The sequence below is a fragment of the Lynx canadensis genome, chromosome F2 (genome assembly GCF_007474595.2).
Source record: "Lynx canadensis isolate LIC74 chromosome F2, mLynCan4.pri.v2, whole genome shotgun sequence".
NCBI classification, from domain to species: Eukaryota; Metazoa; Chordata; class Mammalia; order Carnivora; family Felidae; genus Lynx; species Lynx canadensis.
Window position 1 is genome coordinate 29778432 of NC_044320.2, and position 22833 is coordinate 29801264.

At 32.0% G+C, this 22833-nt stretch overlaps 1 protein-coding gene across 4 annotated transcripts in view; it reads right to left on the bottom strand.

The window, feature by feature from the left end:
* Nucleotides 1-303: 303 nt before the first annotated feature.
* EMC2 (ER membrane protein complex subunit 2) overlaps nucleotides 304-22833 on the bottom strand; it is a 51830-nt gene continuing 29300 nt past the window's right edge. The window contains exons 6-12 of one of the 4 annotated variants that reach the window (XM_030303804.1): nucleotides 22143-22228; nucleotides 21933-21992; nucleotides 16278-16359; nucleotides 15362-15472; nucleotides 13157-13261; nucleotides 3958-4045; nucleotides 304-475 (exon numbers count right to left, since the gene is read on the bottom strand). In XM_030303804.1, coding sequence (XP_030159664.1) covers nucleotides 3959-4045; nucleotides 13157-13261; nucleotides 15362-15472; nucleotides 16278-16359; nucleotides 21933-21992; nucleotides 22143-22228 — 531 coding nt within the window. In that variant the 3' untranslated portion in view covers nucleotides 304-475; nucleotide 3958. Of the gene's footprint in view, nucleotides 4046-13156; nucleotides 13262-15361; nucleotides 15473-16277; nucleotides 16360-21932; nucleotides 21993-22142; nucleotides 22229-22833 lie in introns of all 4 variants that reach the window. The other 3 variants (XM_030303803.1, XM_030303802.2, XM_030303805.1) reach the window with 3 other exon arrangements.

Here is a 22833-nt window from a genome sequence, read left to right on the forward strand (position 1 = left end):
GTGAATAAGAGATGATGTGATGTTTTGGGGAAGGCAGGATGCTCTATGGTAGAAGGGAATATGGCAATTCATGAAACTGAGGTAAGGCTGAAGTATTAAAAATGAGGGAGACAGTGGTGGGAAATAGTTCAGAAAAGGGTAGGACTACTTCTACTGTAAGAGAAAAAGAGGTGAAGGTGGGTACAAGAATGTCTGATACAGGGTATATTTTTATCCAGTGACTTCTCTTTTTCTCTGTGAAATAGTAAGAAAGCTCTATTAGTTTGCTAGGGGTGCCTTAACAAAGTACACAGAGAACTGATGTCTTAAACAACAGAAATTTATTTTATCATAGTTCTAAAGGCCAGAAGTCCAAGATCAAGGTGTCAGGAGAGTTGATTTCTTCTGTGGAATCACTCCTTGGCTTGTAGATGGGCATCTTCTCTTTGTCTTCCCACGGTCCTTCCTCTGTGTGTCTGTGTCCTAATCTCCTCTTCTAAAGATATCAATCAATACTGGATTACGGCCCACTCATTATGACCTAACTGGCTCTCTCCAAATAAAATCACATTCGGAGGTACTGGGGGTTAGGGTTAGGACTTCAACATAGGAGTACTGGGGGGACACAATTCAGTCTGCAACAAAAGGTTGCTTTGTCAAGAGTGCGAAGGGAGATAGGATACATCAGAGGTTCAAAGTAAAAGGCTTGAAATAGTTCTAAATAGTCTTAAATACTTCTCACAATGTTACATGAAGTAACGGCTTAAATGGTCAATTGAGTTTTAAGTTCAATTTAATTCAAAATGAAATTATGACTTAAAAAAAGAAATTATGACTATTATTCCTCTAAAAAAATTGTTTTACAAGTCAGAAAATCTGAATTCTAATACCTGCTCTGTTAATAAGCAATGTTTCTTGGCTATATCTATCTTTTAATTTTGTCACTCTAAAATAGGAAGAACATTTCACAGAAAAGGCATATGAGTACACTAGAAAGAACACTGACTTGGGAACTCCTAACATCCTAGTCTTGCTCTATCACAGAAGGGCTTAATTTTTCAGAACCTCGCTCAATTCCTCATCTTAAAATGGAGTATAACTAAATCATCTTTCAAGTCCCTTCTAAAATCCTACAGTTCTATGAAATGAAGTAAAATGAAGTTATTTGAGAATAAATGTGGCACTGGAAAAAAAAAAAGATTCTTTGAAATATTTACCAATAAAAATTATATGCTCCCAGCATACTGAACATTAGTCTTCCAATTCTATCTTTTCTACATCCTCCTCTGCTCCCAAGTCAATACTATCCTATAAAGTTGGCTTAAACAGTGTGTGCTGAACTGCAACAAAATATTACTTCTTTTGTTATACATGCTTCTCTACTTTAAACCATTACATTATGAAACACCATTCCCAGCATGTCTAAAATAAGAGTTTTGCATATTAAAAAAAAAAAAAAGCTGAACGATGGATATAGTAGTCAGAAATATGCATGGCAAAAGTAACAGAAAATCCAAACATCTAAACAGAGTTTATTTTTCTCATGTAGTAAGTGTAGAGGTTGGCAAGTGTTCATGTTGGTTCAGGTGTTCAACATGCCATCAGGGACCCAGGCTCTCCCTAATCTTTCTACAAAACCATCTTTGAAAGGTAGCTTTCATACTATTTATTGTTTCATGGTTGTAAGATGGCTGTTTTATCTCCAACCATGTTGTTGACACTCATGTCCGAAAGGAAGAGAAAGAGGCAAAAAGCCTTACTTCACAATGCTTTGACTTTTTAATTTGAAAGGAAGCCCTTCTCAACAGGCTTCTGTCCATTTTCTTAGCCTTAAATAGGTCACATGCTCACACTTTAGATATCTACACTTCCACTACTCTGATGGCCATGAGTCACATGCAATTATTTAAATTTAATTTAAATTAAAAATTCAATTTCTCAGTTCTACTGGCCATATTTCAAGTGCTCAATAGCCACGTACAGCAAGTAGCTACCAAACTGGACAGTAGAAATACAGAATATTTCCTTCACTGCAAAAAATTCTTCCTTGGCATATCACAGACCATAAGAAATGAAACCACTTCTGTTTTAGATCATTCATAAGGTTAAGGTCCTTATCTCCTAAAAGAACAGGGATCTCTGCTCCTACCTGAACAATGTAAGATACTGTTAACAAGGAAAAGGTGGCAGGAAAAGCAGTTGGCAAACATCTGCCACGATGGGATTATCTGTACATTTAAACTGAGGTTTATAGATTATTACACATCAATAATGTATTTCATAAAAAATTCTTGACAAGAAGGCATTAAAATTAGAAAAATAAAGTGAAACTTAGGCTGACAGTTATAAAAGGCACTAACTTACACAAGTATAATTGCTAAAGTAAATACTACTCTAGTGACTAGCAGGAGAGAAAGAAAGGTAATGGAATAATATACGGGCACTACTTTCTTTATAGGAAACACATCTTAAATGGCTGATTATGTTGAAAATGCAGTTACTAAATTTATGGGCAAAAAAACACTGTATCTTGTGATAACAAAGATTAGTTGATAAGAATTGCCTTTATATGAGGAGAGTTATTTCACATGTGCTCACTTCTTATGAAAGAATAAAATGAAAAAGACTGCAAAATAAAAGAATTAGACCAGATATGGAGAATAATTTACTAACAGAATTTTCAAAAAATTTAAAAAACTGATGTTGACAATAATTTTCTTCCTAAAGACTTCCAAGTTGTCAATTCCTCCTCTATGAACCCCATTTGCCTAAATCTAACAATGACAAGTATGGAAGAGCTTCTGTATACAATTGGTAAACTACGTATTTATATTTATATATGTAATTATACATGTATATGATACATACAAAATGTAACGCATATATGTAAAATGCAAGCTACTACTAATAATACATGCCTTGAATGACCAATTGCCTATTTTAAAAACAGGTGTCTGAATAGTGTTTAACTCTCAAAGTTCTTTCTATTCTATTGAAACATGCAAAATATTGTTGAAGCATATGATTGTTTATCATGAAAGGAGAAAAAGGAAAAAAAATTCTAATTATTACTAAGAAGGTAAAGAAATATCAGAAATAGAAATTTTTCTCCTGAAGACAGTTAAGATTTTCTTAGACACTTTAGATTTTCTTTTCCTGCCACTGAAACCCTTTTAATCCCTATTCTCTATGATCTCTTAATATTCTTTTATGCAATTTATACTTGAAAGTTCAAAAAATGTAACTTTCATAAAGGTTAAATTTGAGTATTATAGTATACATGAACCTTAAAGCTTTTTATAGGTAAAAATCTCAATTATGTCCTACGGTAAAACAAAAATTTTACAAAGAGATATGACTGAACTTTGGAGAATGACATATAAAACAAAAATTTTACAAAGAGATATGACTGAACTTTGGAGAACAACATATTTTAAGCAATATTTATCAGAATAACATAGCACATAAAACAAGCCCACCGGAATGCACAGCAAAATCCAACTTGACACTAGAAAGAGAATCAAAATAACGTGCGAGCATTTTCCTTGTCAGCTGTGAATGCTATGTATTTCTTATCACAAATAAAAAGAATTTAACTAGAAACTGAGTTCTAAAACAACATATTCTCTGAGTTTAACAAAAAGAATCTAGAATCTTCATATGCAAGTTTAATAAATCATCATAATTTATTTGTGAGATTTCTACATCAGATTGTGGCTTAAAAGCACTTATATTATGTGTGATATGAAGAGAATGATGTACAATCAATATAAATCTTGTTAAATCTCTCTTCCATGGACTTTCTCCATCTTCCTGCTTAGCAATAAAAGGCATTTTTAGGTTTATATAAACATTCTTTACAATTGCCCTCTTAACAAAAAATCAGTATATAAATAGCACTAGGCATTTAGTAAATAAGTCACAGGCCAGTAAGTTCAATTGTGCAGTTGTGAAATGTAATGTGAAAGAGTTTGAAACCTTAAGACTGAGTGATCTGCAGCGTTTCCAACATGTCTTCGACTGCCTTAAGAGAGTATTTGGTTTCCTTCTTACTTCGACCTGCAAACTAATTTTTAAAAAAATGCAATTAGGCTCAATTTCATGGCAGGTTCAAAATCACAATCTTACCTTCACTTTGCTAATGAGAGTTAACGTTATCTATTTTATCACTAGCGTGAAATCAAATATCTTTTCTCCAATAAAACAAAATTGGGGTTTTATTTTTTGCTTTTATTTCCCTTACCTCAGGAGACAGATCGAGAAAAATGTTGCTATGGCCAATGTCAGAGAAATTACTGCCTATGCTCCCTTCTAGGATTTTTATGATTTCAGGTCTCACATTTAGGTCTTTAATGCATTGAGTTTATTTTTGTGTATGGTGTAAGAAAATGGTCCAATTTCATTCTTTTACATGTAGCTGTCCAGTTTTCCTAGCACCTTTGTTGAAGGGATTACCCTTTATCCACTGCATATTCTTGCCTCTTTCATTGAAGATAAATTCATCATATAATCGTGGGTTTGTTTCTGGGCTTTTCATCCTGTTCCACTGATCTATGTCTCTATTTTTGTGCCAGTACCATATTGTTTTGATTATTATAGCTCTGTAGTATAACTTGAAATCTGGAATTGGGACACCTCTAGCTTTGTTATTCAAGATAGCTATTCAGGGTCTTTTGTGCTTCCATACAAATTTAGGATTATTTGCTCTAGTTCTGTGAAAATGCTTTTGGTATTTTGATAGGGATTGCATTAAGTCTGCAGATTGCTTTGGGCAGTATGCACATTTTAACAACACTTGTTCTCTAATCCATGAGTATGGAATATCCTTCCATTTGCCTGTGTTGTCTTTAATTTCTTTTATCAATTTGTGAAGTCCAATTTCCTCAAAATTTAGACTTTACAGACATTTTCATTAAGTTTCATCTTTAGTTGAAGTGTATTAAGAATTCACTGCAAAATTGACTGATTTAAGTGTTTATGTAGTGTGATAACCTATAAAAACATACATTTCAAAACTAACCTTTCCAGACAAGAAAACTTTTATGAAATAAAAAGCATAATTTATAAGTAAAAAATGTGAACCATTTCTACTTGTCAGCCCTCTAAACAGATATTTACAATTTCAACAAAAGTAAAATGTAAATGTAAAGTAATTTCTACTAAATATTTTAAAGTTGCAAGATATCTCTAAAATTATTTAAAATAAGTCACAATCTTTAAAAAAATTTTGGAATTATTAGTTGATTAGATGGTATGTTTCAGCAGCAAAGAGCTGTCAAAACTCTATGCTACATATTAAAATGATGCAAACGTTTTAAAATATGCATTTCTAGTTTGTGAAGTTGTAATTTACTTTATAAAACCATTGGATTTCATAATGAAAACAAAATACAATGCATTAAAAATAGTATCTTTGCACACTTAAAAGCAAATTCATGGCATATTAAATTCAATATAGTGCACATAATCAGTGAGGGAAACACTGCTGAATACCCCATGCTGATTTCAAAATGAGTTTTCTAACTACACTGACAATTCTCATCATTTATCAGTTTGACTGGCTACTACAGATTTACTACAGAAGTGGTCCTTATGGGGTAAGGGAAGGTTTATTATATTACCCATTCCCCCTGGTTAAAGTATTGATTGACCTCTGTTATTAGCAAAATATAATATTTTCAAATTAACATTCAAGCACTCAATACATTTTCAAATGACTGATCTTCCCTAAAAATACCAATGCTGTCTTAAGCACTTAACACTTGATTTATGATGTGCTCCTTCTCTTTTGTAATTAACTTAATTTGGCAAACTTCTCATGTCCTGTTAAGAAAGATTAAGTGATTGAGTACAGGTAAAATCACAGAAGCAATAGAGTTCAGAAATTGGTAACCTGCTTCTGACCTCACTGGCTGCAGGTTAACATTATGATTCTCCTACTTCCTAAACCATTAGTTTCTGTGGTTGAATCTTGATTTGATAGAGTAAATAAAGGGGATTTCTAGAAGAAATGCCAGGGAAAAAGAAAAGCTCCTCATAAGAATCAAGATTACTTTACCTTTCATATGACATTACTAATTTAAGGAATTCAAATGTTAAGTATACAACTCATAATTACAAAATATGGTAACAGCAACACAACATTTAAAACTCTGCCTTTTCATAATTTCCCATGGTGACTAAAGGATGTAGGGTGTGTCATTACTCCTATAATCCAGTTGATAAATTCACTTTCGCAAGGACTTACCAAGAACAGAAAGCCTTTTATTTTACTACTGCCTATCCAAAGTAAACAGGAATGGCCCTAATCAGATACTTGAAGGCCTAATTCTAAGAAAAAGCTTTGATGGGTTGGAGAAAAATAGGATACCACGTAGTAACATTCACTCCAATTTGTTAATTAGCAAAATAGAAATGAAAAATTTCTGTAGAGCTGAAGTCATGACCAGTATTTTAAAATACAGAACTTTTCTTGACTTGTACTCAAACATAATAAGAGTAAATATAAATTTGTGATTTTTTAAATTAGCTAATTTTAAAAATCACCTAAAGATTGTGTGTCAATACTACTGACAACCAGTGCAATTTAGAATAAACCAAACTTATTTGTGTCAGAACAAATAAAAAGAAAGTTAGAAATATAAATCTATCACTTCAAATTTTGCCTGACATGCAATTATTTTGTCTATTCCAGAATTATATGGCAATTTAACTGATTAAGCCGGAATCCTATTTTTCCCTCAAATCATGATTTAATTTTCCATTTCCCAAAAGGATAGTAACAGAATCACTTCTGCAATCATAAATAACATATGGATTGCTAGCACAGACAAATTTAACAGTGTACCAAAGAAGCATTTATCTGGAAAATTATTGTGAGTAGGTTCACATTAAAGTTTTTCATGAGCATTAATCAAACTTGCCTGCCTGTACTGAACATGCTAAACCAATTACCTAATTGAAGAGTAAGTAGTAGCCATATTCTGTTTCATTATTAAGTAGAAAGAAAGAAGGAAAAGCAGTTCTTAAAATCTCATTTTCTCTAATTTATAAATGCCTAGAAAAACATTACAATAAGGAGTATTTATTATATACTCTATACTTGTTTATATGCCGAGACATGAGTCATAAAATTCTCAATTAGATCCCAGAGATTTATCTAATTACTAAAATGTCAATCTCTGAAAGTTATACTTTCCACATTAATCACAAATTCTGCATTTTTGTTTTCATACAGTTAGATTTTGCTTAAATAAACTCTGTTTTCATAATTCCCTATGATCTTAAAGATAACTCACCAGAAAGCACATTCAAATCATAAAAACTGATTTATCAAATTCAAAGGTCAATAATTTATCCACTATGACAACTGGGATAAATTGGGCTAAACTTTACCTTTACATAATTTGTGGAAAATAATATGGGTGGACAAAGTAATAGGATAAATAAATTGGAACACTGGATGGATAAATCTCAGAAACCTTATACTGAGTGAAACAAGCCAGGCACAAAAGAGTATGTAACCTATGATCTCATTTATATAAAGTTCTAGTACAGGCAAAACCAATTTATAGTGATAAAAATCAAATCAGTGCTTGTCTGCAGTGTCAAGTGGGGCTGACTGCAAAGTGGCAGAAGGGACTTTCTCGGGTGATGGAAATCTTGAATGGGGTGCTGGTGGGAAGGGAATATACATTTGTCTAAACTCAACCGTACATTTGAAATGTGCGCACATTACTGTGTATAAGTCATACCTTAATAAATCAGATAAAAAGAAAAAGACAAAATAAATGAAAACAGAAGGCGGGGACTATGGGCTTATACAACCGTGTAATAAGATGCCAAATGACCACATAGTTATCTTCCCATTAACAGGTGAAGTATTACATCCCCTGGATCTGGGTTGAGCATGTGACTTGCATTGCAATGGAAAATTAGCAATATATGACATAAATAGAGACTCAAAAAACCCTTGCACACTGGAGTTTGGCTGTTTGCTCCTCATGAAACCCTGAGACGACCACACGAACAAGTCCAAGTTAGTCTGCCAAATGAGAAACACGAGGCCTAGCACTTCCAGCTGACAGACAGCAAGCCAACAGTCAGATAAATTTAAGTGAGGCCATCAACCACTAGCACAGCACAGAAATATAAATAAGCCCAGTCGAGACAAGCAGTATTACTCAACTGAGCCCAAGCTAAACAGCCTACCTATAGAATCATAAGCAAATAAGTTAGTCAAATCACTAAGTTAGCAAAAGGTAATGGATACAAATATTTACAGAATCTGATTCACAGAAAGAACCCAGAACCTCTGCAGAAAAAGCAAAAAATATGCAAGCTTTAAAACCACCAAGAGATTTTATTTAAAGCCTATTACTAGTATCTAGAGGCAAATAAATTTTGCATGATGGGTATGATTCCTAGTTGAGGAGTATTGGAAGTTGCTATACAGAAATCTGACATGAGGAACTGAGAAATTTGTTATCTTTCCTGCAGTGGTATCTAAAATGATAGAAACTGGCAAAAGTTCTTTTTTCTATCCTTTCCTACAGAGTCAAGAGAAGGCAAATCATGTCTTCAGTAAAGATCTGTAAAATATCTCTGGGGACTGTGGAATCTCTGATGCAAAACTCAAATACTGAAGAGTACCAGTGACACTCTTAGAGCTCTTTCCAAAGAACACTGAGACTTTATATGTCTATAAATAGAATGGAATTAGTGAGGCAAAATTAAAAAAGAAAAAAAAAAGAATGGCAGGAAGAGTAAATATTACTAAAGAACAGGGTTTGTTTCTATGAACAATGGCTTAAAATACTGAAATGATAGATTCATGTCCAGTGATGCATCTCATAAGGCAGAGAAAAGCATGCTTGTCTGGTCTTGTATTACTGAAGAGACAGGAAGAAAGAAAACACAAAAAACAAAATAAAACTCTGAACGTAGTTACTATTTAGAGCTAAAGCTCTGAACTGAACTTGAAAGAGACACAAGTGAGGGTAAGCTATCAACTATTCACATGAGAAAATAATTAAGAAGACAGTGAAAAACTGTATTTATACCTTCAGATACACTTATACCTGACATTTCTTTATAGAGGAGTATACATACAAAACAGCTGTCATTAATAAGCTATGTCACCTCGGGAAAGTTATTTAATCTTTCCATGCTTTAACTTCTTCATTTGTAGAACAGGCAAAGTACCTAGCTTGTAACAAATTGTCTGTAAATATTTGCTCTTGTAGCTATTATTGTTGTTATAATTGCAATGAATACAGCAGGCATCATAAAGAAAACTTGGAGGATGTGATTAGTAAATACAATGTAATGAGGATTAGTGTGACTTGGTGAATACTATTTATTAACTCCTTTAATCCTCAGAAAACTTCAATTGTGTCCATTTTGCAGACGAAAAGCTAAGCCCAGTGATAGTATACAACTTATCCAAAGCCACATAAATAACAAATGTCAACGCCAAACTTTGAAAACAACAATATGGATCTAGCATTTGTGTTCTTCTCTTAACTCCTACATGGTACTAGCATCCACAGAATGGGACTCATGACCAAATACAGAGATGGACAGAAACTCTCTGGATACCTACACAAGAGGAAATATACCCTTATTTCACATCATACATAGAGATCAATTCAAAATGGACTGTGGATCTAAATACAAAATGTAGAAGAAAAAAAACCTCTAAAGACACACAAAATTATCTTTATGACTATGAGTAGCAACTGATTTCTTAAACAAAACACAAAAAGCACAAACCACAAAAGAAAATAAACATATTTAACATCAGAACTTTTATTCATCAAAATCATTTGAGACAGCAAGTAAAGAATTGAAGAAATTTGCTACACATACAACAAACAAAAAGCTCATAATAAGAAAACTGTTTCAAAAAAACAAAATAAAAAGTCATAAATCAATGAAAAAGCTAGACTTCATGAAAGAAGATATCCAAATGGCCAATAAACATATGAAAAAGTGTTCAATCTCACTGGTCATCAGGGAGATGCAAAATGAAACCATGAGATATGACTATACACATACCAGAATGGCTATAATTATAAAAACTGACAGCACCAAGTATTGGCAAGATGTGGAACTATAAGAACTGCCAAACACTGCTGGTGGGACTATAAACAACTAATTTGGAAAACAACTTATGACTCAGTATTTCCACTCAGAGGTATATACCCACCAGAAGTACATGTATACCAAAAGACTGTGCAGGGATATTCAGTGCAATATTATTCATAATAGCCCTAAACAGAAAATAACCCAAATGCCTATCAATAGCTAACTAAATTGTAACATGTGCATACAATAAACAATACAATGAAAATGAATGAACTACAGACATAAAGAGGGATAATGTCATAAACATAAGAGTGAAATAGGCTAGACAAAAATGATTATGTACTATATGATTCCAGAAAGTTCAAAAACAAGCCAAAACAATGGGATTATAAATCAATACTCCTGAGGTTGATAGGAGCAGAAATTAAGAGGATATACTATGAGGGCTCTGGGTGCCCTGGGAAACAAGAAATGGTTCCATTTCTTGACCTGGATACATTTACCTTGTATAATTTGTTGAAATGTACATTTATGACTTGGGTTCTTTTTTCTATGTATGTTATAATAAAAATTGGTTTTAAAAATGTAATCATGCCAGGTCAAAAAAAAAAAAAAGCACTCTGAGCAGCTAGTTGTTTCTCAAAAATATCTTAAAAACAAGGATGTAGTTTGCATGCCACCAGTTTTATATTATCAAAGTCTTATCTTTAAATACACACACACACACACACACACACACACACACACACACTCAAGGCCTACTACTATGTGTGGAACCCATTATGATCTGTGCTATCTCAAACTAACTGCATTTGAAGAAGCACAGTCTAGCTAGTATTTATAAATATTCTGACTTACAATATGCCAACAGAACTAATAACCTCTATTATATATAATAAAAGTACACAAAAGTAACTTTAAATAATGTGATCATGGGGGCACTGAATTTTTTAATCTCCCCAACCTTCTCCAACCAGGAGTATAAAAACAAAACAAAAAAAAACAGCACCAAAACCAAAATAATTGGAAACAAGCCCAAAGAGAACACCTTCAAAACAACTACATTACAGGCAATCTTCAAAAAAAAAAAAAACCCTTATCAACAGTGACAAGACCTACAAAAGATCAAAAGCTGTATGGTAGGAGCATGGTATGTATGTATGATAGGTATGGACAACTTACTACTACTCTACAAGCCACACAAATGAAAAAAGTATGAATTGGCTGAATCCGCAAATGGCCTACAAAAGTAGGGCAGTCTCAAAGGCTCCAAATCAAAGATAGGTCTTAAAAGCTGCATGCAAATGTGACATTAAACAAGTCTAACAGTCTACAACCTCAAAATCTCTGAAAATACCCAGCAAACATCCTCTTCTAGGAGGGAAAAAACCTCACACTGAAGGATAATCACCAGAAACTAAAACTGAATTGAACAGGGCAGAAACAATAGGGGTAAGAGGGAGAGAAGGTACAGATAAAGGGGAAGGGTGGGGGTGATGAGGAAGGTAGTGATGCCTACAGGCAACAAATCCCAGAAAGAATGAATGAAAGGAAGAAACCTAACAACAAAATGCAACATTTAAAGCTAAGAGCAACAACTCAAAATTCAAGATCTACAGAGCTCAAGGGCTGAAGCCAGAAAATCTTTCTCAATCAGACCTAGTTCTAAGAAAGACTGCATATACACAGAGGTCATATTTAAGTTCTCTGTAACAAAGAGGAAGCCATAAAAAGACGAGCTGGGAGAGTTATTATATCCTAGCTCTGACATTCTCACTCCACAAAAACCTCCTCCTAATAGAAACTATCTGATTTAACAAGAAAGAAAGAAAGGAAAAAAAAAGAATACAGACTAACTTCATAAAAAAGCATTACAGAGAAAAAAAAAGAAAATACCAAAAATGACAGAAAAGGATTTGAAAGAAAATGAATGATACAAAAAGGTGGTGAGAAAGGAAATCCAATAAACTTACATCCTGGAAAAAAAAACTTTAGTAATTAAACAGAAAAATTATTTAACACTATAATTCTAAAAGCAACTCCTCAAATTAAGAGGATTAAATCCACATACTAAATGGGTCTACTGTGCATTTGGGAAAACTGACCCAATAATAATCAATAAAACATACTGTAGTAAAACTACTGGATTTTAATGATAAAGGAAAAATTCCTTTGGACATCCAGACAAAAAATCTAAGTCACTTAGGGAAAGAAAATCAGTATGTATCAGACTTCTTGACAGCAATATTTTATCCTAAAACACAATGAAACAGTATTTTTAAGATACTTAAGTAACGTAAGCCAAAGGTTGTATAAAAAGCCCAACTATCCTTCAAATACAAAGACTACTGAGAGATAAGTTTATAAACATGCAAGATGTAAAAAGGTATGTTTTCCCATGAACGCTTCCTGGAGAATCTCATAGAGACAGCTTCAGAAAACTAAAAAAAGAGAAGTTTCAGATAAGCTCTGACAAGTAAGCAAAGCACAAAACCTTTGTTATATAATCTGGTTAGTTTACCTTTAGGCTTTTCTTCCTCCCTTTTAATGACTTGAGATACCTCTAATTAATAATACACTCAACTCACATACCCAATCTGCTTCTGAAATACATTATGCAATTTGTTTACCTTTCCTGAATTTTTAGAATTACTTTTTATTTGCCAAATGCCAAACTACTGAAATTTCCAGATGGTAAGGCTAATTATAGGATCAAAATAGTAATGGACTTCTTTTGTAGAACTGTATTGTTTGTTTGTTTTTTTTTAAATAGGCTTCACGCCCAGCACAGAGCCCAATGTGGGGCTTGAACTCACAAACGTGAGATCAACACCTGAGCTGAGATCAAGTCAGACGCTTAACCAACTGAGCCACCCAGTTGCCCCAGTAAGACTTTTTTTTGAAGAAAGAAAAAGAACAAGTGATCCTACAAGTTAATTCTACACAGTTAAAACACATCTGATTAAGACCCAAAGGCATAAAAGTTCAATGACAGACATGTGGCTTTGTAGTCTGCTGAAACAAAAACAAGTAAGAAATACATTAACTGACCTATAATGAATGACAACATAAAATGATCAATACTGACCTGATAAGCTCTGTTTATTTGACTAGCTGCCCAACTAGCATATTTCATGTTGTCCTTTTTTGTTTTTGCACTTGCTTTTGGATTAGAAGCAATATGACTTGCCGACTAAAAACAAAAAAGAAACATCAAAAAATTCCTTTCTTCTAGCCAAGATAATCAAAAAACCATGTAAAGGTCATAATTGCATTGGGATAACAAAGAGTTTTTTAAAACTGTACCAAAACAAGTTTAAAAATAAAAGTAAACTGGAATAGAGTTTTCAAAAATGAAAAAATATTTTCAAATATAGAATAAGGTAACAAAAAAAAGAATGAATATCTTACATAATATCTCATTTATTTTATTAGCTCTCTACCACAACTCATAAAGGTAAAATTAAATACTTAAGTACTGTAGAATATCACTTAAATCACTTAAATATTGTAGGAAGATTGCTGGTCATTATTATGTTATTAAGTTATTATTTCTAGTTATTTATCACAGTATTACTTCAGCTATATCCTATGTCAGAATTATAGAATTATTGAATACTCGTGTAAGAAGGAATCTCAAAAATAATTTAGTCCAACTTCCTACATTAACAGGTGAAAAAAACTTAGGAGTGATGTGACTTGACCAAAGCAAGTTAATGAAAGCCTTACAAAAAGAAAGAGATCTTCATTTCCAATCTACTTCTCTTTTCACTACATCCAGAGTTTCCAAACTATGTTCCACAGCACCAGTTAAAATCACTGCAATTTGATCCATCCTAACCTAGGATCCATGAAAGAATATGTACACCCCCAAAATTATATGCTTACTTTTAAGTATTTATATACACATTTCTTGGGAGAAGATCTTTTATACTATGCTTAAATATGTCTTAATCTTACGAGGCTCTGTCATGTTATTAAAAACAAATTAAGCCTTTCTTTCATACTTAGCCTGTGTTATAGGCTCTTTCCCTCTATCACCTCCTCTATCAATCAGGAATTTATATGCCAAAATCTTATATTTACACCTTTATGTCTTTCATGTCACCTTTTTTGGTATGAATTTCAGCAAACAGAGCAATTAAAAGAAGGCCTCTGGACTCAACTGCTTGAGCTGATATCCCAGTTCAATCACTCAGTAGGTCTGTAACTATCCTTCCACAAATTAATTAGATCTCTCTGCATCTTAGTTTCACATCTTTGTGAAACGGTGGTAATAACAGTATCTTCTCAAAAAGGTGATGTGAAGATTTAATGATTTAAATTTTAAAAAGAGCTCAAAAAAATTCTTAGCACATAAAGTGTTATGTGTAAACTATTAATAATCTATTGTTATATATATGTTTATTAGTATTTCATTTATTTGGTAAAAAGAGTCACCGTTACTATATTGTATGTCCAAGCCACTACAATTGGCACTGGTAGATCCAAAAAAAATTTCTTGAAATTCCTCTGAACTGTTTTCTAATTATATTTTGTCATTCTTTTCCTGAAAATTATTTCATTTATGTTTCTTCCTGCCTCTATCTCTGCAACGAATTCTCTTTCACTAAGCCTTAACAAGACATTCATCCAAAAGTCCATGAAAAGACCAGGATAAATTAAAATTTCAAAGAACCAGCTTATTAAAAAAAAAAAAGTTTTCTGATTGTAGAGAGAGGGGCTCATTTTATGTATATTTTAAAGCTCAGCAAATTCTTCCTCTATTTCCCATAGCCCTTGTTAATTGACTTTTCTAAGCTTGTCATCTGGCATACATAAACCATAGAAATATTTAATTACATGCCTCCCACAATTTCTAAGCTCTTCTTCTGTACCATATAAGAAGTTTATATTTGACAATAGAGACTTTATTTTCTAATGTCTGTTACTCCATAATTTAAAAATATGTCATAAAATTTAAGGTAAGAAAAACAAAAATGATGGACATAAACCCAAGAATATCAAAACAATTAAGATATATACAATATGGTTTTGTATCTGTTACTATTTAATAAGGGCAGACTTAAATTCTGATAAAAGATTTTTTAAAATAAAATGTCAAATATCTAGGATATATTAACTTTCAAAAATAAAACTGCCTTACAACCTATTGCTCATATTTAACTAGAGGGGAAAAAATATGCTATCAACAAAACACAAAAAACAAGACAGAAATGAATGGATGGGATAGACTTAATGGGTTTAAATGACAGAATTCAGAAAATAACATTAAACATGCACCTCTACTCACCATGTAAAGCCCAAACAAAGCTCTCATATTTCTGTTGTTCAGTTTCAATGCCTGTGCAAAATACTTTCGTGAAAGTTCGAGGTTTTCAAGTCCACCTTGAGTATATTTAACCTGTTAAAAATTGCAAAGTGCTGAAATCTGTTTATTTTACTACTTTGAAATACAGCATGTTTCATCATACCACAGGCATGAGTAACTAAAACAGATATTCTGTAAACAAATGCAAGATGTTAAAAGAATTCATCTTAAAGTTGTTGAAGTTAATCTAAATTTTAAAACATAACCTCCCCTGAAAAGCCTATTCTATGAACATTAAGATCAGAGTAGTTTTTAAAACAAAATGCTGTCATTAAAAAAGCCAACGTAATTTCTATTTCAACTGCCTTGCAAATGCCTCACAACTTTGTATTTTCTATCACTAGCATTCTAAATCTACATGTAAACACTGAGTCATCCTTTTCTAGCCACCTTGACATTTCTTAATAATAAAATCCTTCCGACATAGCATTCAACTGTGTACCATTATTCTTACTAGTGAGATAAATACTTGCTACTTCCAAAACTACTGATCTTAATATGAATTTCCTAGAATATGGAGTTAAAAATCATAATTGTTATAAATGTCTCAGAAGCCATTAAATGGTGACAGCTGTGACATCATCGTTCATAATTAGGAAATAAAATAGTATATAATAAAAAAAATTTCACTGTTTGAAATGCTTTTATTTTTAAAGTCATATTCCTATTACAGTGTTAAAAATTTAAAACTTTTACTCATACAGTTAATTTTCATCGGATGTGTTAAATATTTATATACTTGCCTCATACTAAATAGGACATATTTATAGTTCTAAAATAATACGTAACACCCACAAAAATAAAATCATATACAACTGTTGTTTCTGAAAACACTTACTTCAGCATACTGCTGACAGTATAAGTGGTTGTGTGGATTAGTCATCATTAGCTCTTCTAAGCAAAAGGCTGCCTTAGCATAGCTGAAAAATGAGGAGTAATCAGTTTTAAAAGTCAGAAATATCATCGTAGCTAAAATAACTTAAAAATAATTAAAAATAACTTAAAACAATGACTGAAAATAACTTTAAAACAATTTTAGTGATGTTAGACATTTTACTCCCAAAATTTAAATAGCTTTACTAATAAAATACTTGTTATGCTGAATTCATAAATACAAATAACAAATGCTTAAATCCTAAAGCAGCTTATGAACAATCAGTAGATACCACCTTCTTAAAACTGGGTCACCATTATGACATCCAAACGTTATTCACAACACAGACTTCACGACCTTGGACTGGGCTACATATAAAATAACATCAAGTCCATTGATCACTGAATTAAATATTCAAATAGCTAAAGTGTAATGAGGAACATTTTATTAAATACTATCTATTCACAAAAATCCTTATTGATACATACTTACTAATATATTCTATTACAAAGACTTTTTATTACTTGTTTGTCAAATACAAAATTATAATGAAGTTATATATTTTTAAACCCATGAAAAATAGATGAAGTTAGTGGTTTTGATATGCACTCTACTATTATTTCATCATGTGGTAAAGGGACAAGTATCTTGCTAAAAACCTGAGGAGAGAACCGCTACAAAGGGTTCTGGAAAAATAGTTTTACACCACATGACTGTAATTCCCCTTAATGTATTTTATATGTTTAAAGTGATGTGCATCCTCAGCATTTATAGGAAATCCTAAAGAACACAGGTGTTACAAGATTTATTCCCAGTGAAAAGGTGGTAATAGTACCTAACAGAAAAAGGCATCTCCAGTTATTTTTGGCATTTGTCACCAATGTACAAAGCTACCTATCTTTACACTAAGTCTGATATACTGTTCAAAATACACATGCTGCAGTTTCACATATATGTGACTAATAACAGCTACCTTTTATTACATGCTCTTTATGTATCATGCACTTCTCCAGGTATGTTATATGTATTAACTCATTTAATCCTCCCCAAACCCTAGGAAGGAGAAAATTATTATTATCATTTTATAGTTGAGAAGGCACAGAGATGCAAACTGAAACCTAGGCTCTGCCACTCCAGACAGCCTACTCTTAACCACTATGCTTACTGTCTCTATGCACTACACACAATGAAAAACCATGGTAATGATGGTAGTGATGAAGATGTCAATGATAACATAAAAACAGGTACAACAATCAAACCCAAAGGGCCTCAGAAACCAAAAGCACCCTATAGATGACCTAAATATCACAGCGTTTTAGATTTTATGTATACATACTATCATCAAGGATCCTACAGCTGTTTAGTCCTTTTCATTTTTATATCCAAAACGCAGCACTGGTTCTTGACATGTGATAGGTATATAATAAATCACTAAACAAATAACTGAATAAATATCTAGAACAAAAGTATTATGACTACCTATCTAATATTCTATGAGAGATGAGGAAAGTTTACCTTAAACACTCAACTTTACCAAAAAGACAGTTCCCTTCTAAATGTGTTCCTTTTATCAAGATGATGCAAAAATTCATATTAGTGCTAAGAATAAATGTTCTTACAGATTTAAATAGGCTGAGCACAACTCTCATTCTGGTTCTTATACATCACAGAGTAAGATAAAATAGGCAGGTAGGAGTTTCTACTGAAAACTGAATGCCAAGGTATTTTTCTCAAAATTATTTAGTATCACAAAGAAGAGGGTACCTTCCCCCTGTTTTACAAAGTATAAAATAATACTAATTTGGTGGATAAAGTATAAAATCAAATAAACTTAGAGCTGAAAGAAGCAAAAGACAGTCTAATACAGTTTTCACAGCAGCAGTTCATTCAAGAGTATTAAACCATATGGAAAGTAACTTGAGTGACTATTTCCTCAATTCTCCCAAGAATGGTACCTAGCCAATTTCATTCCAAATGCATAAAAAAGATAATTCATTACATACAATAACTCAACGGTTAGAGAATTAAAATTATTTGAATCTATTTAAAATAACTACTAATAGTATGTCAGTGACTAAATAAAGTTTTCCAAGTTCTTCCGTTCCTCACAAAAGCATTTATATAGATCATATTTATCCCTGCATTGCTTTATCAACTTTATGATTTTTCCTTATGGGATATTGATAATTCCATCTGTTACCGAATTTTATAGTTAAGGCTACATATAGTCACAATTATAATTAGTTTATATTACTAACTGCTTCTTGCTGATATAACATCTAGTTCTGACTATAAATCAAGGGGAAAAAATCAGGTATCTTTGTTCAAAATACATATTTTCCTTTATAATTTGTATTGGTGGTGCTAATATATACATTTTAACTAATTTTTTATATTTAGAACAAGTAAAATGTCTCAATATGGTCAACTGGTGTGATATATACCACTACAATCACTAAACAGGAACTATAATCAGAAATTTATAAATCAAATTTATAAATAAGAAGCAAAATTAAATGTAACTTTTTAAAGATATAAAAACACACATGGCAGAATTCCATATCCTCTTTAACCTCTCTAACACAATGAATAGGCTTATATGAACATTCTGTTTTGGAAATTTATTTGGAGTAAAAACTCTAGATCTAGAGTAGCAATGCTGCCTGTGACCTATTCTACTTAAAAGAGCTTATAACTACTACTCCTAGGCAGAAAGAATGCCAAAATGATAAATATATCTAGCAACTCCTAATTTGCTACATTTTGCCACTATCCCCACAAAACTGTAGAGACATTCTACAGAAGTTACCTCTTCTACCAAAAATAAACAAACAACAACAACAAACCTAACTACCACAGCAACTTGCGCAAACAGGTTAAATGAATTACATGAACAGATTCTGATTTTCATATAGTTTCAAAAAATCTGGAGATATTTCCACTCACCCTAAACCTGAATATTCCCTCTGTGTTCAATTAAAAAAACTAAATGGTCATTTTGTAAATAACTAGCTTTAAGACCAGAAAGAGTTCTGTGATACAAGATAAAAAGGTAGGCTGAACAACTGAAAAATCCCAAGAAATCGAGAAACACAAAGACAGAATAAGTACCTAAAATGTAATTTCTTCTCAGGGGAAATGATAATTTTCTGTCTTTGTATTTCTTGATTTCTTGGGATTTTTCAGTTCATTTCTCTTAAGTATATGTATATTCAACTCTATCTCAATGAAGTCTTTAGATTCAAAGAAAAACTGAATGTGGCTATTACAAGGTGAAGCTAATAATAATAATAATAAACTTAATTATGGGTTAAAAATAGAGTATGATCTATTTTAGAACTAAATACAGAAATATAAGAAATACATACAAAAAAGTAACACCGAGAAAGAAAACAGAAAACCGAGGTGATACATTTATGTAGTTCTTAGAGGACATGAAAGCAATCAAAATTGAAATACATATAAAAATATGAAATTTTTGTAAGTTAAAAGAATCAATGTTAAAAAGATACATATCAAACAAGGATATACTTTTGACAGGACAAAGGTTCATATCATTTATATAGTATACATGTTGCCAAAGTGAGCACTCACATCATTTGTATAAAAAGCTATTAAAAATTTATAAAAAGTTTTAACCAATTTCCACTTCACAAAATTTATGAAGACTAAAAAGAATGATAGCAGCCAGTGTTAAGGGGACACTAATAATTTCTGATGTGAGAGTAAATTTCTAGTGAACAACATTTACCAAAACCACTAAAAATGAGCATATAATCATGTAACTTTACTTCTAAGAATTAAGACCAGGAAACAAAATAATTAGCATACATAGCATTACAGCAAAAATGAAAAAACAAAAACAAAAGACCAAGCTTTCCATTCCCGTAGGAAACTGGTAAAGAATACTAGAGCACATTAATAAGATGGAATAATAGAAAGCTACTAAAATATTTATTGTGATAAGGAATGTATGTCAAAACATAACAAAGTAAAAAGAATAAGCTATAAAAGATAATTCTATTTTAGGTTTCTGTTTCAAAAGGTACAGAGGAAAAAAATCAAATATAAATTGTAGATAAGTTAAGAGGATGATCCAATTAGGATTTTGGTCTCTGTCTTTACTCTTTGTTGCATTTTCCAAACTTTCTTCATTAGATATTTAATTTAAAAAAAGTGCCTTGATTAATATGAAGTGTTTTTAAATGCCTTTAATCTCAAGATCTTCAAAAGACGCTAAAATATTTGAAATAACGGTCATCTGTTTTAAGGACAAAATAAAACGAATGTTAATTGTTGTACTGCACTCCAAAAATTCAGCTTCATGTTAAACTATATACTGTACACTTTATAAAGGTTGACTTTAAAACTATGAAAAATGGAACACCTGAAATTAATATAGCACTGTATGTTAAATACATGGGAATAAAAATAAAAATAAATTTTGAAAAAAAGCTATGAAAAGTGGAAACATCACCATTTAAACCAAAATGTACTGTATCACTCTCACATACATAAGAAAATCTTGAGTATTTTTACATATGTGATCATAGAATCATACATACATCTATATGCACATAATTCAGGACATAATTCTCCAAAGGAAACAAAAAGAATCTGACAGCTAGAACACAGCTGAGAAAAGAGAACTGAAGAATGGTTCCCAGAATACAACAGACATTCATTAAATGACAGCTATTACTTTTATTTTAGCTTCCAGTTTTACATGCAGATAACTACCTTAATTCTCCATTTCACATCACACACATAGCCCTGGGTAAAGGCAAGAGGTAGGTGCCTTAATTCTATTTTATTTCCTGTTTCAATTATTTATAGTATGAGACTGAGGTTAACTATTCATACACAGTAAAAATATGTGCATGAGGATCTGAGGCTATTCTCTCAGAAAGAAGAAAAGAAACAATGTGATATACTTCAGATTTAGAAGAACTAAGGGAAAAAAGAAAAAAAATCCTGCCTGTAGATAGAGGTTGGCGTTAATGCTGCAATATTAGAAAACTTGCACTAAGACTAGGCTAATCCTCTCACACTGGGATTTCCTCCTGTCACTGCATCAATAAAAAAAGCTAACAAAAACATTAAATATCCAATAAGTAAGTTCCTACAGCATTCAACATTCTTGATTATTCTTGGTCTTTTACCCAGGCAACAGAATGCTTCTAACTCTGGAAGAGTTGATTCTCTTAATACTAAGGCTAATAAATGCATACAATTGACAGAATTTTTAAACAGCAGGGTGTATAATACTCTTTGTATATAAGAACAATTTAGACTCTAAAAATTCACAATTTTGAATCAGTAAAAATAGCCTTAGTTCAGCGAAAGCAGGTCTTTCTAATTCCAAAGAATCCATCTATATTTGAAAGAAAAACTTATTTCTCAAACAAAATAACTTAGCAAAACGCAAATGACTTAATTAAAGCAATTCACATATTACAACCAACAAACTGTTGATTTGTTAGGTTTCATTTATTTATTTTGTTCATTTAAAATGACACATGACTCATAACTTCTCACCAATCCTTCAGAAACCACTACATCCTCTGAACTTCTATAATAGTGATAAAAACTACACTCCTAACAAAATTTATAACTTACTCATGTTCATTGATATAAAGTTCTGCAAGTTCATGCCAGGCTTCTTGGTCTCCAACAAATCTGGTGAGAGGAAAGGGAAAGAAAATAAGTGTGTAGATATTCTGTAAATGAACAGCATGGAGGCAAAAAGGAAAATCAAATGCAAATTCCATTTTAATTAAAAAAGATTTATCAGAATAACAAAACACAATCCTCTTGTAAGACACTCACTGTTCCAGATACTCATTCAGTTCCCGAATGGCCTCCACATTTTTCCCCTGGGCTTTTCGAATGGCAATCTTACGCTTTCTTGCAGCCTGTGGGTTGACATTAATAAAGGATTAGGCCCTCATGATTCCCTGGGTTTTTGTAAAGAAGGTAATTTGACTGTGCAAATTATTATCTCAATGCCAGTGAAATTCCATTGTAGAAATACTGCTTACTGGGAGTTTATAAACATACCCCATGACATCCCACTGGGGAATTCAAACATTCCTCTAACAATCACATATGCTTTACTTTTGATGTACACAATATATGCATCATTTCATTCAAATAAATAACCATCCAGATTCTGATAATTACAAGCCAGCAGGGAATCCTAATCTTTACCCAGCCTAAACTCCTTTACCCTGTCTCATTCATAAGATTTGTATGTTAAGAGATAGAGGGATAGTGGAGATTAGAAAAAAAAATCTCACCATGGCCACTTGAATGTCATTATAAAATACAGCTCCCAATAACTTTTTTCAGTTTTAAGGAAAAAACCTACCTGTAAGTCTTTCAAAAGAATAGCACAGAACTTGAAAAAAATATTTTATAATAAACAAAACTTTAAACTTGCATTTTAAAGTTTTTTAAACAATAAATATAAATATCAGTGCCATTTATGAATTCATCAAATATGCACTAAACATCTATC